This window comes from Octodon degus, unplaced genomic scaffold (genome assembly GCF_000260255.1).
Source record: "Octodon degus isolate 3935 unplaced genomic scaffold, OctDeg1.0 scaffold00042, whole genome shotgun sequence".
Taxonomy (NCBI): Eukaryota; Metazoa; Chordata; class Mammalia; order Rodentia; family Octodontidae; genus Octodon; species Octodon degus.
The window spans coordinates 11,054,054-11,069,918 of record NW_004524618.1 but is presented as its reverse complement, the minus strand read 5'-3'; the positions used below and the strand labels follow the sequence as shown (position 1 = coordinate 11,069,918).

At 40.1% G+C, this 15,865-nt stretch overlaps 3 protein-coding genes across 9 annotated transcripts in view; 1 reads left to right on the top strand and 2 right to left on the bottom strand.

The window, feature by feature from the left end:
• Shoc2 (SHOC2, leucine rich repeat scaffold protein) overlaps nt 1–654 on the bottom strand; it is a 114,029-nt gene extending 113,375 nt beyond the window's left edge. The window contains exon 1 of the mRNA XM_004631529.2: nt 572–654. The gene's annotated coding sequence lies outside the window, so the exon portion shown is untranslated. The remainder of the gene's footprint in view (nt 1–571) is intronic.
• On the top strand, nt 149–12,939 carry Bbip1 (BBSome interacting protein 1). 6 transcript variants are annotated; one of them, XM_023715478.1, is made up of 4 exons: nt 149–452; nt 1,379–1,468; nt 11,772–11,831; nt 12,595–12,939. In XM_023715478.1, the coding sequence occupies exons 3-4, from the start codon at nt 11,789–11,791 to the stop codon at nt 12,759–12,761; spliced, it is 210 nt and encodes a 69-aa protein (XP_023571246.1). In that variant the 5' UTR covers nt 149–452; nt 1,379–1,468; nt 11,772–11,788; the 3' UTR covers nt 12,762–12,939. The 6 variants fall into 6 exon arrangements, with proteins under 6 accessions (XP_023571246.1, XP_023571241.1, XP_004631641.1 ...); XM_023715473.1 differs by having other exon boundaries at nt 1,367–1,468; XM_004631584.2 differs by lacking the exon at nt 149–452 and adding an exon at nt 637–734 and having other exon boundaries at nt 1,367–1,468.
• A 1,041-nt stretch (nt 12,940–13,980) lies between these two features.
• Nucleotides 13,981–15,865, bottom strand: part of Pdcd4 (programmed cell death 4) — a 31,192-nt gene continuing 29,307 nt past the window's right edge. Inside the window, exon 12 of one of the 2 annotated variants that reach the window (XM_004631527.2) lies at nt 13,981–14,680. In XM_004631527.2, the coding sequence (XP_004631584.1) occupies nt 14,620–14,680 (61 nt within the window). In that variant the 3' untranslated portion in view covers nt 13,981–14,619. The remainder of the gene's footprint in view (nt 14,681–15,865) is intronic. The other variant, XM_023715591.1, reaches the window with a different exon arrangement.

Below are 15,865 nucleotides of genomic sequence, written 5' to 3'. Positions count from 1 at the left end.
CCCCCACTCGCCCCGCCCCTCCACACACTCGGGCTCCTCCGCCCCGCCCCACCCCTCCGGCGCGGGTGGTCACTCGCTGGGAAAGGAAAGTGGGCGGAGCCGGACCCAGCCGAACTGCCCAATCGCAGCGAGGCACCGGTGCCAGCTTCCCTCTCTGCGCCCTCTTCCTCTGCTCTGCCGCTCTTCGCGGTCTCCCGCCCACTGGGCGCCGCTGCTGGCCGGGCCACTCAGTAAGCCTCCGATGGGGTAGAACGACGACTCGCAATCTGAAATTAACAGTTGAAGCTAAGGCAGCCATAACTGATAGTGGCAGCAAAAGTTTCCTGGCTTCCGGTCTCCGGTGTGACGTACATTTTTCCTTTTCTCAAAAAAAAAAAAAAACAACAAAAAACAAAAAACTCACGGTTACCCTGGGCAACGGCGAAGCGGACGAGGAAGGGACGCTTCTGTAGGTAGGCCCTGGGTGGGACCCTACGTGGCCACATATCCCATAGTAGGAGTGTTAATTCATACTCGGGACTACCGGTTTGTTTTCCTGGCCATTATTTTGCTGAGAAGACTGGTCACTTACCTAGGTGGACCACAGTTTCGGCCTCCAAAATTCCCTCTCCAGTCCGGAAGTTGCATTTGGCACTTCCGAGCAGGTCGCGCGGAGGGAGGAGAGCAGTCGCCGCCCCGCGCCCCGCGCCCCGCGCCCGGATCGGAGCCTCTAATCTGCCGGAGCGCAGCGCGAGGTGAGTGGCCTCGGGCCCCACGCGCTGGCCCAGCTTGGGCCGCTCGGGCCGGGGGGACAGCTCGGCGAGGAGCGCGGGGCCCGAGGCCGCTTCCGCTGGAAGGAGGTTTCCTTTCCGGCAGGCCGGGCGCTGGCCCGCCTGCCTCCGCCCCTCGGAGGCTCCCTGCGGGGCGAGGCGCTCGGCGGGCTGCCCGGGGCCAGCTGGAGCCGGCGGGGCCGGGAGGGCCCTAACGGGTGGGAGCGGACCGCGGGGCGGCCCCCCTAACTCCTGCAGACTGGAGCTCCGAACCCGCCTCGGCAAGTTCCCAAAAGTGCGGTGCTTTCGCTCCTGACCGCTGGAGAATTCCAGATCGGGAGAAAATCATTTTTCACCTCCAGCAGTATAACTAAAAGATGATCCCCCACCTCCGCGGCAAGACCGAAAGCCTGATTTTCCCATCCCCTGTGTTCACCTAATTTTTCCATCTTTTTCTTGTATGACCTTTCTTAGGTCTTTGTAAATCCTGAAGTTCTGAGTCAGGGTATGCTGTCCTAAGTACCTGCGGTTTATTAAACAGATTGATGCTTGTGCGCATTCGTAAAAGACCGAATTTTATGCTGCTCTTGACAAGATTATGACAGTATCTCATGTAGTTCTTTCTGTAGGTTTGAGTCAAGAACTTTCAGTCATCTTGATAATACCAGATTGGATGCCCAAAACTGCAAAGTGCAAGAGACAGAGAGCGGAACTTTAAGGTAAATCGTTTATACAGTTAACAAAAGTGCAAATCTTACCCTTTCTACCTAATTTCTTTATATTCCTTATTACTAGTAATCCAGCAAAAATGAACTGGTACGCATTTGTCCTGAGGTTAATCACTATGGTTTGTAGTCGCAATAACCTTTTGTGATTTAGCATCCATGATTCTGTTATCACTGGAGATGTTTCCCGATTCGCCCCAACAGGAAGCAGTTTCCTCCAAGCTTTTTGTATCTTTTTGACAATCACTTCTTCCGTGGCTGCTGCTTATTTTTATCTTCACTACGGTGTCTGTGCCCATATAGAATGGTTTGTATCAGATTTACCTGCCTGTGATTTCACAGTGAGTATAGGATAGTCCTGTCGCAAGTACTTACCTTCGGGGCTAGGGAGATGGTTCAGTAGAAGCTCTAGAGCCAGAGTTCAATCCCCCAGTTCCGCCAAAAAAAAAAAAAAAAAAAAGACTTACTGGAATATTCAATATACCGGGTGTTTCCTAGATGCCTAAGACACTGCCAGATAATTTTAGTGGATCTTCAGTTTATCTGAAATTTAGTATAGTCCTGCTAGTCAACTTTTTCTCAGATTTGTACTCTGAAGTCTTGCCACGTGGTTTTTCCCCACGTTTTATCATTAAAATGTTAATGCATTAAAAAGCTAAAAGAATACAACAGTCTTATACCCTAATCTTATATCCAACAGTTGTTAAAACATTTTGTAACATTTATTTTATCCCTCTCTACGTTTTTATTTTTAACTGAACCATTTGGAAATAGGTTACAGGGTCAGGCAGACATCTCTATGACTTCTAACATGAATTTACTAAGATTTTTGAAGCAGTTCTGCAAAACACTATTATTACAGTTAAAAAAATTGATAATTCTGTAATACTTAAAACACAGTCCTTGTGCAGATTTCCCTAAATGACTCAAGAATGTTGTTTATGTTCTCTCCTATCTCATATCGCCCAAATCAGAATCTAGTCAAGATTTAGTATTGTATTTAGGTGCTGTACCTCTTTAGCCTTAATCTAGAACTGTCCCCATCTTTTTCCCCCATGACATTGGCATTTTGAAGAATTTTTAAGCTAATGTAGCTTTGAAAAAAGCCTCCGCCCCCCCCCCATTTTTTCTATTAACCAGTAGTTTAAGAACCTAACCAGGCATGGTGGAGCATACCTGTAATCCCAGCACTCCAGAAATTGACACAGGAGGATCACGTTGAGTTTGAGACCAGCCTGGGGGCCTACAAAAGTGAACACAAGCCTGGCCCAAACTGCACAAGACCCTGTCTGGAGAAAAAAAAAAAAACAACAACAAAAAAAAACTTTTAAGTGTAACATTTTTTGGAGGAATACTTTTCCAATCATGATTAAGCCTTGTGAAATGCAGCTTATACCCTGATTTGCTTGTCCCACTTAGCACATGAAGTTTAGCATTTGTCTTGGGAGTGGACTACATATGTTAGTGTCCTCAGCTCGCAACCTGAGCTGCCTACCTTTAATAAAGTGTTGCTATTTTGCTTTCAGTTGAAGCTGATGCAATGAAGTCTGTATTAAAGTGTACTGATGTCAGCATAGTTTCATGAGTTTTAGCTCCTGGCACCCTGCAGTTTGTTGAGGAAAGGTGTGTGGGCCCTGCAATTGAAATACCCATGACTCTTGTTATTAAAGCGTATACCTAGGTAACTGTTACCCATCTGGCCACAATTCAAGTTTTGGTTTTTTTTTTCCTCTCCCTGAAATTGTCTCCTAAGTTCCAGTTGGTTCTTGTATTTCTCTGATAGTTTTTGGTAGCATTAAACAATTAAAAATTGCAAAATCTAGATTATACTTAACACATAGGTCATAAGCAACAGTCTCTAACCAACGGATAGGGAAGTTTTTGGGAGATTTACTTCATGATCAGAAGAGGAAAACTCCTGAGACCAAGCTTATGTATTCCTCCTACAATAGACATTTCATTATAAATGATAAGTGAAGAAAGAAAATGCATTTAACGAAACAAAAGAAAATGGTCGTGGAGTGAAAAATTGGTTAAAAATTTTTCCTGATTTCTAGGGAGCTTTAGAAAAATCTGTATTTTTTTTTTAAATAGACCAACAGATTTTGATATTTTTAGCATCATATGGAAAGTTACTTAATGTGCTCTTTATCGCTTGCTTGCTTGCTTGCTTTTTTTTTTTTTTTCCCCCAGAACCCGGGATTGAACTCAGGCCCTTGCGCTTGCCAGGGAAGCGCTTATTCCACTGAGCCATCTCCCCGCCCCTATCACTTGCTTTCTTAGAGTAGAAAGAAATTTGTTCATGGGAGACTATACAACTTTGCTTTGCTCTTTGAGATAGGGTCACTATTGTGCTTAAGCTGCTTTTGAACTCCTATGTTCAAATTCAGCAATCTCATCTTCTCAGGTATCTGGGATTATATTTACCACTGTACCTGCCTAAATAAACATTCATCGAGGGGCTGGGGAGATAGCTTAGCGGCCTAAGTACCTGCCTAGCAAGCACAAGAACTTGGGTTCGATCCCTGTTACCACATTTCAGCCACTGAAACGGGGCATGGTGGCCTGTACCTGTAATCCCAGCACTGGCGAGGCTGAGAGAGGAGGATCACTGTGAGTCTGACCTGTGTAGCAAGACCCTCTACCAGATAAATAAATAAGTAAATAAATTTTTAAAATATTAAAAAATACTAATTCACTAACTTTAAAGAAGGTGAAATAACATACCAATTAAGATTAGGCTTAAAGACAAAAATAGAAGACAGACTACTGTACTATTAGACAAGAAGAAAGGAAAAGCAGGGAATAAGAAATGGAAGGTGAATATCAAAATATATTGAAACTTAATTTTTTTTTAAAAGTTAATGAGCCTCTAAAAAATTGCTAAAACAAAAATACAGGTTTTAGAATCATGCCAGGGTTTCAGGAATAGTACATTTACTAGCTGGGTGATCTTGAACTGTACACTCATTCTCTATTAAAAGCATCCGTAAAACTTCCCAAGATTTTGAACAGAATTAATTCTAACATATGTGAAGTGCTTGGTTTATTTCTAGCACATGGGATGTGATCAAAATAAGGTTATCAGTAATAATTTCTGAGGCAGTCAAATTTGGGCACATTGTAGGCATTAAGTATTTTAATGAATGAATGTAAGAAAATTCTCCACACTTATTGTGGAGAATTTAAAGATTTCTTTCCTTTTTTTTTTTTTTTTTTTTTTTGGTGGTTGTTGTTGTTGTTGTGCCAGCAATTCAATTTAGGACCTTGTGCTCAGCAGGCAGGCTCTATGCCAATGAGCTATATTCCCAACCCTGAACCTAAAGATTCTGATTCAGTGTTTTGCTATTTAGAGGGCTTTAGGAAAATTTGTATTTTTAGTAATAGCCAATGATTTTTGATGCAGGTAATTGAGAACCAGACTTTGAGGAGTATCTAAGATATCCAACAATTCTCTTTCCTCGTGTATGTGAGAATAGCTAATTAAATATATCAGGTGTAAAGCAAATACTTCTAAAAGCTAATAAACATAATTATTAAGACCACTGTCTATGGGCTGGGGAGATAGCTCAGTAAAATAAGCGTTTGCATGGGGTCCTGAGTTCAATGCCCGGTACCACAAAAAAAATAAAAAGAATTTTAAAAAGCCACTATCTAATATTTAAGTTTTGAAATAGAGGTTCGGAAAAAGGCATTTTGGCTAAGTAGGATGCTAATAATAAAGTCTGCTACCACAGTATACCAAAGCCAACAACATCATCAAAATCCACCCAAGTACAGCTCCTGTTATAAGGCCGAGGCCCATTTCAGAAACTAGACCCTGCACATTTTATTCACATGAGTCTGAATTAATTAGCCAAATTGAGCATGTTGCAGCATTCTTCTACCAGCAGATGCCAGATAGCAAAGCAGAATAGAATCTACTGTAGTCTCTAACTGTATGGCATATGTTAGTTGGCATCTCCAGATGAACACTATCAATCCATATTAAGCACCCTGCTAGCATGTAGGCAGTTGCATGAGTGAGTGAAAATTACTATTTAGTGTCTGTTGAAAAGCACATTCTTTCTGGATCCCCATTTCACTTTTTTCTTATATTTCAGAATCTGTTTTTGAAATTTCATCTTTCAGTCAACCTCAAGACTTAGATATATTTTCTGTTAGCAGTTATTTAGCCCACTCTTGGAAAAGCCACTCAGCCTGCACCAAAGGAGCTAACTTAACAAGTATTCTCAAAAGAAAGGCATCTTTTGCTATCTGTTACGTAAATAGGATTGTTCCTGGTGCCGTAATTACTAGGAACTGTAATTTTATTTCTCAGTGCCCACCAGGCCAGGCATATGCTTCCAGCTCCAGCTCCTTGGGAGCCTGACATAGGACGACCATGTAAGCTAAGGAGTTGGAGACTGGCCTAGACAGCCATAGCCAGACTCAAGAAAAAGTAATTACAAGGGTCTTACCTGCTAGGCAGGTAAAGGGAAACAACATACAGTAGTGAAGGATAAAGATTTTTAGAGCACATGCTTTCCTAACTGGAGCATCATTTCCCAGCCTTACCTGTATTTTGCCATGTGGGAATGTATATATTTGGTATGGAGGTAAAAATTCAGATTTTACATGAAATTGCCAAACTTTTAAATATTGACTCAAATACCTTTTAAACATCTAGGGAGCCGGTAAAACATTTAACTGGCTAGGACCATGGCCACCAGTTTATGATCTCTGTATTTTTATATGAAAACATGTTTGGCACTGTGGTTGAGAATCTCAAAATGCATTAGAGGGCCGGGGAGATAGCTCAGTAGAATAAGCACCTCCTGGCAGGCACAAGGTCCTGAGTTCAGTCCCCAGTACCACACACACACAGTTCAGAATGCATTAGAAGTCTTTTTTTCTCATAATTCCAGGGCTGTACTTGTCTAGGCTAAACAAAAACAACAAAAAAGGCATTCAGAATTTTTCAGTCTTGAGTTCTACTATGAAATAGATTTGCCTTGTAGTTTCCAAAACAAATTTAAGGACACAGTTTGGCAGTATATGCTATTTTTTTCATTTTGTTGGTTTGTTTTTGGTTTGTTTTTTTGTTTTTTTTGTTTTGTTTTTTTTTTGCTGTTGTTGTTTTTAGGAGGGTATACTGGGAATTGAGCCAGGGATTTCACACAGTTATATCCATAGCCCTTTTTTTTTTCAATACCATATTTTGAGACAGAGTCACTGAATTAATGAGGCGGGCCTTGAACTTGCATTCTTCCAGCCTCAGCCTTCCAGAGTGCTAGGAAAAACAGACATGTAATACCGTACCTGGCTTCACTTTTTTAATTTTCGTACAGGTTCTCACTAAATCACTAAGCTGACCAACTTAATCAACTGGGCTCAGGCATGGAACCCTCCTGCCTAGGCCTTTCTAGTAGGTGGAATTGCAGCGATGCACCACCAAGCCTGGCCTATGCCATTTTAAATAAAACAGATTTTTAAAGAAAAACACCATTAAATAGATCATGCTATCTTATAGGCAATGTAGTGTTTATAAAGGTTCAAATTATTTTAAGAGTTTTTTTTAAGATAGCCTCATACTCTAGAACAAGTCCTGTATTATATATAGTGCTATGAAAATGTATTTATTCCTCTGTACTTCAGGTACTGTTATATTCACTTGAACCTTGCGATCAGGGACAGATACAAAACGTGGTTTTCATGAAGAAATCAAGCTTCTGGTTAGTTAAATGTATTCAGGGTCACATAGTTAGTTGTCAGTGTGGTCAGAGACTCCATATATGAAGAGTACAGCTATTCAGCTCCAGACCTCAACTCCATACCCCATTGAAAGCTCTAATATGAAATAAATTGATCAGTACAAAAAAATCTACTCCAAGCCTCTTTTTTAGCACCATACATTATTACTATCATAGCTTATTTAAAATACTTGAAGTCTGAGAATACTTTGTGATAATCCATTTCAGACTTTAAAAATAGGGTGTCATGCAGGTAAGAGAAGCTGATGAGTGTAGATAAGTTAATGGAGGAGAAAAGGTAATGACAGTGGAGAACTAATAACAGCTTAGTAGCAAGAGGCACATGTTGATACAGAGGGTAACAGCATTTACTCATGCAGTGGCTCTGTGGAACCCCAAGCAAAAACCAAATGTTGGAAGACAGTGTAACCTGTTGTAACTTACGAGGACAGTTTTATGAGACAGATCCAATCCTATCAACATTTTTAGAAACCAAGAGTTGGCTTTGCCATTCGTAACGTTTTTTAGTTTTTGGTTTTTGAATTTTTTGGCAGAATCAGGGATTAAACTCAGGCCCTTGCACTTGCTAGGGAAGCACTTAGTCTACTGAGCCATCTCCCTGACCCCCACAGCGTTTTTCAATTTAGATTTTAGTCTTCTTTTCCCTTTCTCTGTCTTCCTGTTCTGTGACCATAGCCTGCATTTTTGGATGGCTAGATAAAAACTGATCTAAAGTTAATAGTTATGTCCAGCTACTTAACCTATAATCTGGATCTAATCAGTGTTCTCATCTGAGCTATGACATAAGATCTTATATAATCTGCTATATCATGAAGAAAAATACAGATTTTTTAAAATATTGCATATTTCTAATTAAGCTTCAAACTTGAAAATTGTATTATTTATTTTTGTATTTTAGGGAAGGGTCTACAGGGTGTTCAGGGTCTCATTACTAGATTGGGCTTGTAGTGATCCGCCTGTTGACAACCTCCCAAGAACTGGGATTACAGGCGTGTACCACCATGCCCAGTCTCAGTTGCCATCTCAGGGTGGCAGGGCTGGCACAGCAGGCCCAGGGATCGAACCCCTGCCCCCTGCAAACCTCTGCCCCCTGCACCTGCTTGCAGGTGCTTTAATCCACTGAGCTATTTGGCCGGCCCTGGAAGGATTGTTTTATTGTTTTGCTTTTGGGGGGGCTCGGGCAGCCTTAAGGATGGGTCTTGCAAGCCAGGTGGAGCTGGGGATCGAACTGGGGTCCCCTGGGCCTGACTGGGTTTTCCAGAGCAAGTGCTTAAGCAACTGAGCTAACCTACAAGCCCCCAAATTTATATTTTTAAAAGTAATTTTTAAAAATAATTACTGTGGTGATGCATACCCATAATCACAGCTACTCAAGAGGGTGAAACAGAAGGATTGCAAATGTTAAAGGTAGCCTATGCAACTTAGCAAGACCCAAGATAAAATATAAAAAGGGTTCAAGCTGTAGCTCAGAGCGCCCTATTTCCCATACCACAAATAATAATACATAGGGCTGCAAACACAGCTGTGGTATAGCACTTTCTTAGTATGCTTGAGGTTTCATCCCCAGCACCATGAAAAAAAAAAATCCCAGTGGCATAAACTCTGTGGCTAAAAATTAGTTTCTCCTAGAAGACTGCCTTCAGAGCAGTAATAAATATGACAACTGGAATGCTAAATTCAGAAATTAAGAGGAAAAAGAACACCCACAAGTTGGTTGGATCCAGACAGTAGTTTGTGACAGTTCCCAAATTCAACAGGGGAGGAGCCAGTCTTCAGAGGATATGTTTGATATCACCGCACTAGGCCGTACGCTCCAAAAAGCAAGTTTTGTCGTTTTGTTCACTGATGAGCAGTGCCTGACACACAGGAAGCACTGACTTCCGGAGTTTTCACATCTGCCTCATTCCTCGGATTCACTGGCTGCTGTTTTACTTTTGTCCTGTAAAGGTCATAGTGGCTTCAGAATGGCCCCTTCCACTAAGGCGTTCAGCCTTCGCTGGCTCCACCTCACTCCTCCGGTGTTACTGTCCCTTCAGTGGGCTCTGCACTCTCTTTCAGGCCAGCCTTGAGAGACAGTGTTATTTTAAAGTACGACAGAGTGATGATGTGTGCACTCAAAGTACACACATTACTGGGTGTTAAACATTGTGGTGGTAACAAAATTTAGAAGCCATTAAGCAAGACTAGAGGAAGCAGCCAAGGCAAATGTCTTGAGCATTTCTCTGTACTTTCTGTCATGCTTGACTTTTTCTGATTTCAGTAACATAAAACATGTACTCACATCTACAAAAGCAATTTTAGCTTGCCACTTCCTGAATGAGATCATTAATTTTCCTGTTGAAATTGAAGTGCCCTCCCACGGCACTCCTCACCCCCCGCAAAGGATCTTGCCCTTCTCAGCACTGCCTTCTAGCACTGTGGCGTTTTCTCTCACTTGACACCTGGCCAAACCTATGGCCTGCGGGCCGCAGCAGTTTGCATCACTGTAAGTTCCAAAAGGTTGGCATCACTACTGTACGCTATGAGCTCGGAAGAGCAGACGTTTTGCTTTTTGTCTTTTTGTTCATTGATGAACAGTGCCGGACACAGAGTAGGCATTCATGAAGTTATTAAATTGAATGACTATAGTATCTATGTAACAGACACACGTTTCAGCCATGGATCTTGTTTTCCTTTAGTTCGTCCCTGGTTTTCTGTGCATTCACCTGACCACTGAGAAGGTACTCTTAAAGCCACAGCTACTTACAGCACGTTACACTAGACAAAACGCCCATGTTTGGCTAATTGCAGGGCACCTGAAAAAAGAAAATAAATGTTCCTTCCTACTCTGGACTCTCAAAGCAGTCAATTATCAGGACAGTGTAGCCAGACTAGTGCCAGCTGTCCAACCACCAGCTTGCTTATTTTAGCCCTTCCCTTCCTGTTTCTCTCCTGCCTGTGCCTAAGGGGGCCTAGTACAGCAGGAACCGTGCGCACAAGTGACGGCACAGGTCTTCCCCACGCCAGGTCCGGCCCACTCCACCAGTCCTTGGCTCCACACCCTTCCCACTAACAATGGCAGCTTAGTCAGAAATCTGAGGTTTGGTAGAGCACCAAGTTTCATTGTTTTTCTCGGGCCAGACTTTTAATGTGAGAGGCATAGATGAAGAGAAAACAAAGGGTGGTGACTTAAACAGCTATTTAAAGTCAACATTTTAGCCTTTTGGCAATGCACATAAAAATCCTTAGCTGCAATGTATTTACTTCACCTTATCTGTAATTTAAATCCCTTTTGTTGGCATGTCAGAATTTATACCAAATGTTTCATCTTTCACGGAAAGGCTAGGTATTGCTCACTACAACCAAAACTAGTCAAGGTCTGCAGTATTAATAGTTCAGCCTAACGTGGAAGGACTCACTGGCAGGACAGAGCAGCAAGGAGCAAAGCGTGTGGCAAGAGGAGCTAGCATTCTAAGCAGAGTGTGTATTTATCGTTTTTACCTTCACAGCGCTTAGTGATGGGTTACCCTATTCCAGGCTTATTTCCTACTGCACTTCTCCCTCGTGGAGCAGTATGGGGGTAACAGCCAACTTCTGGTAAGCAGACAAATGTTCCTGAGGAACTTGGTCCACAGTAATTTGAACAAGAGATGCTTGGAGCATGGAGAGCAGGAAGCTTTTGTTAGTAATGTCAGAGCAGTGCTGCAGGAATGAGAGAGAAGCAGCTTCCCTTGATTAAAATTAGTTGGAGGTGGGTGGGAAGGCACCGTGCCAGCATCACGTTATAAATAATCTTTTTCTTGTGGGGTGCTGTTGTGAAAGATGTATGGTTGCGTCAGTATGATGAAACTTCACAGGTGCAACTCTGGAAAAGCACGTTTTTGGAAAGGAATCGTTCTGGCACCTCATGCAGAACACCTTAACTATATACCAACGATCCAAGAACCAGTGCCACTGACCATAGGTGGCAGGTGTGCTGGGACATCTGTAACAGAATGCTCGTCAAAGATGTCTTATGGGCATTTCACAGGTAGTCTCTATTAGAGGGAAACAGTAAAGTGGCATGTTTGCCAGTTCTGTTACCCACTGTCCTGCTCCTTACTGCCTGTACCTGGGCAGGCACTGGAGTAAGCTTTTTGTTTGCAGAGAATAAAAGTAGAAACCGGTTGTTAGCAACTGAGAAAAATAGAAATGTTAGGAAATGTTTGCTTTCCTAACTACTTCACCCACCTATCAGTTAGTGGGGTTTTTAAAATATCTGCAGGAAAGATGCTATCAGTGAACAAAGATGGCTGTATTGCATTTTCTTCACCTGATATTTATTAATAATCTACATCTAAAAGCAAAAGTTTTTTCCCTAGGAGGGGAAATTTAGCACAGCCTTACTACCACCAGAGATTAGTAAAAATGTATATAGCTGTATATAATCTGAACCATGATTCAATTATAAAATAGCCATGGGAAAGTTATGCAAGGTTAGTTCACTGTCTATAAGAAATCTGAGTTCACTTAAATTATGATGGATAATACAGTTTAGGAAATTTAACAACAATTTCTCGTTAAAGGAAAACATATCATCAACATGGCAGATGTGAAAATCTTCCGGGAGGTTCTACCAAAACAAGGTACCTATAGCATCGCTGTGTGTGTCATAGGGTGTTCAGTGGTAGTGTCATGCAGCAGGCACTTAAATGCTGCAGATCTGCAGACCAGTTCTATGTTGTGTACAGTCTACTTCCACTGTGTATTCTGGGCATGACTAGCTTGTAAAGGAGATTCTCATCTTTTTCCCCTGGTAAAATAACAAATGGAACGTTACTTTCTTATAATGACAGTAATATACCCGTTTTATTGTCCTTGTTTCTCTACCAGTCATTAGGTTAGTTGCACTAACTATATTATCCTTCATCCTCACAATTATCATTTTAAGGTAATGTGGAACATTATTTCTTATACCTAGAAAACCTGTGAAATCCAAGAATGCAGGTTACAATATGAAATTAATGAAAATGATAATATGTCTGAAAATGGGGAAAAAGATATCTACATCAAAAGTTGGCTTTAAACATGAGTAATATGAATATTCATGTTAAATACCGTACCTTTATTTTTGGGATTTACCCCCCAAACCATAATTCCAGTTAAACACCTGACACAGATTGCACTTACGGCAATTTGAATCTTTCATAAAAGTCCAGTTTGTCTTCCTTCACATTCCAGAACTGTATCTGCTTATGAGGTGGCCATGACCATTCCCTTCGTGAGCAGAATTCAGTCCAAGTTTTTCCACTGACAACAGATTTTAGACCTTCATTTTAGCTCCATACCCATGCCACCAAAGACTGAGTTATTTTCATTGAATTAACTTTCATTTCTTGTTAAACTTAGGGCAACTGTCGGTGGAAGACGTAACCACAATGGTGCTGTGTAAACCAAAACTTTTACCCTTAAAATCTCTCTCTCTGGAAAAACTGGATAAAATGCAGCAAGCAGCACATGATACCATTCGCCAACAGCAAATGGCAGAAAAGGAAAAACAGGAAAAAGCTCACTGACCAATGAACTCTTCAGCACCCTACCTTACCTAGTTTATTATCTAAAACATAATCTGTACCTATATGCAGAAAGTAGTATTAATAAAACTGGTAATTTTCATAAATTATTTTAAAGTATCAAAAATAAAACTTGTGAATTTAAACTGTGCTTTGCGTAGAATAAACTTTGAACCAAGTATTTTGGGATTTTCATGGTTTCTAAATGACATTTAAATTACTGTTCTCCATTCCTAGTGCCACAGCTTTAACATAGGCACAAATGACTAAATGCAACTTTTATATAGGTGATCTTTACATGTTTATTACAAATCTGAACTTAAACATACATGAAGTGCTCGTGTTGGTTTTTACATTATCTAATTAAAACATTTTTAATCAATTGTGTGCGCCATGTCATGTTTACCTTGCTTGATCCGTAATGACCCTACCAGTACTCTCAAAACTAGTTTCTTAAATGTGATTTTTAACCCATTTTGTAATTAGCTTTTAATTACATTATTTTTAAAGACTGAAGAATTACTTAAGTACTTTTAACCATTCTCCAGATATCAAAAACAGCAGCTAAAAATGCTTATTATCTATATAAGCCTGAGTAATATGAGCTGAAGCTGTAAGACAAGTCTGAACATAAAATTTGGGGTGTTACCGAAGACTACCTAACCCCATACCAGGAACCTTCCTACTTCTGTACATTAATATAGTCTTTGTTAATTTGCTGTAGTCAGTGGACAATTTATATTACCAGACTTTGAGGTCTTGCTGAGTAGGCTTTGTAAAAGGTTAGTAATATAATCATTCATTAGGTTACTATTATTCATTGATAGTATTTTCTGAGGCACCAGTTAAACATAAAGCTTAAGTACCTGGAGAAAAAAACTTTATAACTCTACTCATTAGTAATACAGTTTAAGGATGATGGAAGCTAAGCTCTAGGTCATATCAATAAATAAGAGTTAAGGAAATTATTTCTCCCACTATAATATTACAAGAAGTTTTTAAGCTATTTTTTGCTTAGAAGTCTACAAGAAAGAAGATTGTAGCCTGTGTTACCTCTAGGTTCAAAGGTCCTTCCTTATATAGTTTAAGTGATATATGAAGTTTAAGTTTTATGTTTTGCTTTTTGCAATGCTGGGATGGTATTCAGGGCCTAATACCATGGTAGGGGAAATAATTTAAACGTTTTTGAAAGACTTCAAGTAAGTGTACTCCAAATAAAGAATCACCACTGCTTCACATGTTTTATTTTGTTGTACATTCTTGCAGAACCAGGTTCACTTTTCCAGTTTTGTAAAAAAATAGATGTTCCAGCCACCATTTACTTAACTGTCTAGTCTTTAAGACCAATCAATATGTTCCCTGGAAAGATGAGTAAGTCTCATGACTCATTTTTTTAAAAATTCTTTTAAGACAATTTTTTTTTACTCTCAAAGCACAGTATTTCAACAGCAGCAGCCAACATGGGGTTTAGCAGTTTAACTTTACCCCCTAAATAAAGCTTTGTATAAACCAGTGATTTTACTACAAAAAACACTGTCCTTGAAAGAAAAGAGTGGCAGTCAGACATCAATGCAAAACTTGGAATGATTAGGTCATAAACATGGCACTTATACAAAAGGTAGCTTATTAGAATATTCCACTTAAGTGGTTACTTTTCTCTTTCCTTTCCACCCTCAAAAAAAAAAAAAAAAAAAAAAAAAAAAAAAAAAACTTTTTAAAAATTCCCCTTAAAATTTATAAAATTTCAGAAAGCCTTGTACCCAAAACAAGTGCTAAAATTAAAAAAAAAAAACTGTGCTAACAACTCCTACAATTCAGATATATATTTTTATAACACCTAAGACTGCAAGAGTTGTTATATTCAGTAGCTCTCTGGTTTGAGGCGACCTCCATCTCCTTCACTTACAAAACGCTTTCTGCCCCTGTAATGAAAAGAACAAAAATATAAAAACAAATTCTGTTATTCAATTAAAAATTAAAAGCTTGGCAATTTGGGGTTATGCAATTGGATTGAAAGCTTTTAAGAAAATGATAAAGCATCTCAATTTTTTTGGAAAAGACATTTTTCTCTAGCATATATCTTCACACAAAGTGTCAAATGAACAGCAAATCTGAGCAATATTTTAAACAAAAGCTTAATTCTACCACATCACTGTTTGAAAGTTAAGTAATAAGCCACATATGAAACAGTAACATGAGAATTATGCAAACTGGAGCTATGATAGGTTCCAGTTTGGTAAGTTCCATGTTTAACAATTTTAAAATTTTTCTTAGCTATAGAAAGCCATTAACTGAATATGGAAAAATAATTTAGAATACAGTTAATTCTATCCTGGGTTCTACTTGGGATTTTTACTATTTCACGCTCACGAAGCCCTCCCCTACAATGTTAAAACACTCTAGGTACTATACAGGTAGCAACAAGAGCCCAGGGGAAACAGCTGGTACAGAATTACCCCTTAATATCTTACCAGACCAACACGTTGTAACATCACATACAATTATGCACTTCACCCAAATAAGCAAAATTGACAAAAGTGAAATTTGTCTGATGTACACTGAAAATCTACACCTCCTCAAATGACCCTCATTCTGAATAAAGCCACAATAAGATATCATTAGACTTTCAAACAGAAGCTGAAAATTTTAAGCCAAAGGGGTACTGACCCCTTTTGAAATTCACTATGGCAAAGTGGAAATCACATAATTTTTTTGAATATAAAGGCTTTGAGACCAGGTGAGGAATGAAGCTGTCAACAGCAAGCAGCCTTGCAAAAGACAGGGCATTTCACTCAGGAATTCCACTTGGCACATCAGTATGTAAATGGTAACATCACCACGCCAAGGTCTACGTTTCCAGACATTTCTGTCAAAGCCATTAATCTTGCACTGTTGTCCTTCAGTCTTAATGACTTCAAAACTTTGTAAAGCATCAGGAATCGTACTCAAGAAATATTTTTTGGGGGGCTGGTGAGATGGCTTAGTGGTCTAAAGTACCTACTTAGAACAGGGTTAGCAAAGCACAGGGACCACAGTTCAATCCCCCAGCACCACATGCCAGCCAGCCCCGCCCCCTGGTGGGCTGAGCTGGCCACACACACACACAT

Excerpts from the sequence above, each read along its gene's own strand:
- Bbip1 (XM_023715478.1), top strand. The coding sequence starts at position 11,789 with ATGGCAGATGTGAAAATCTTCCGGGAGGTTCTACCAAAACAAG. Across the intron at positions 11,832-12,594 it reads GGAGGTTCTACCAAAACAAG|GGCAACTGTCGGTGGAAGAC; the intron begins GTACCTATAGCA and ends TGTTAAACTTAG.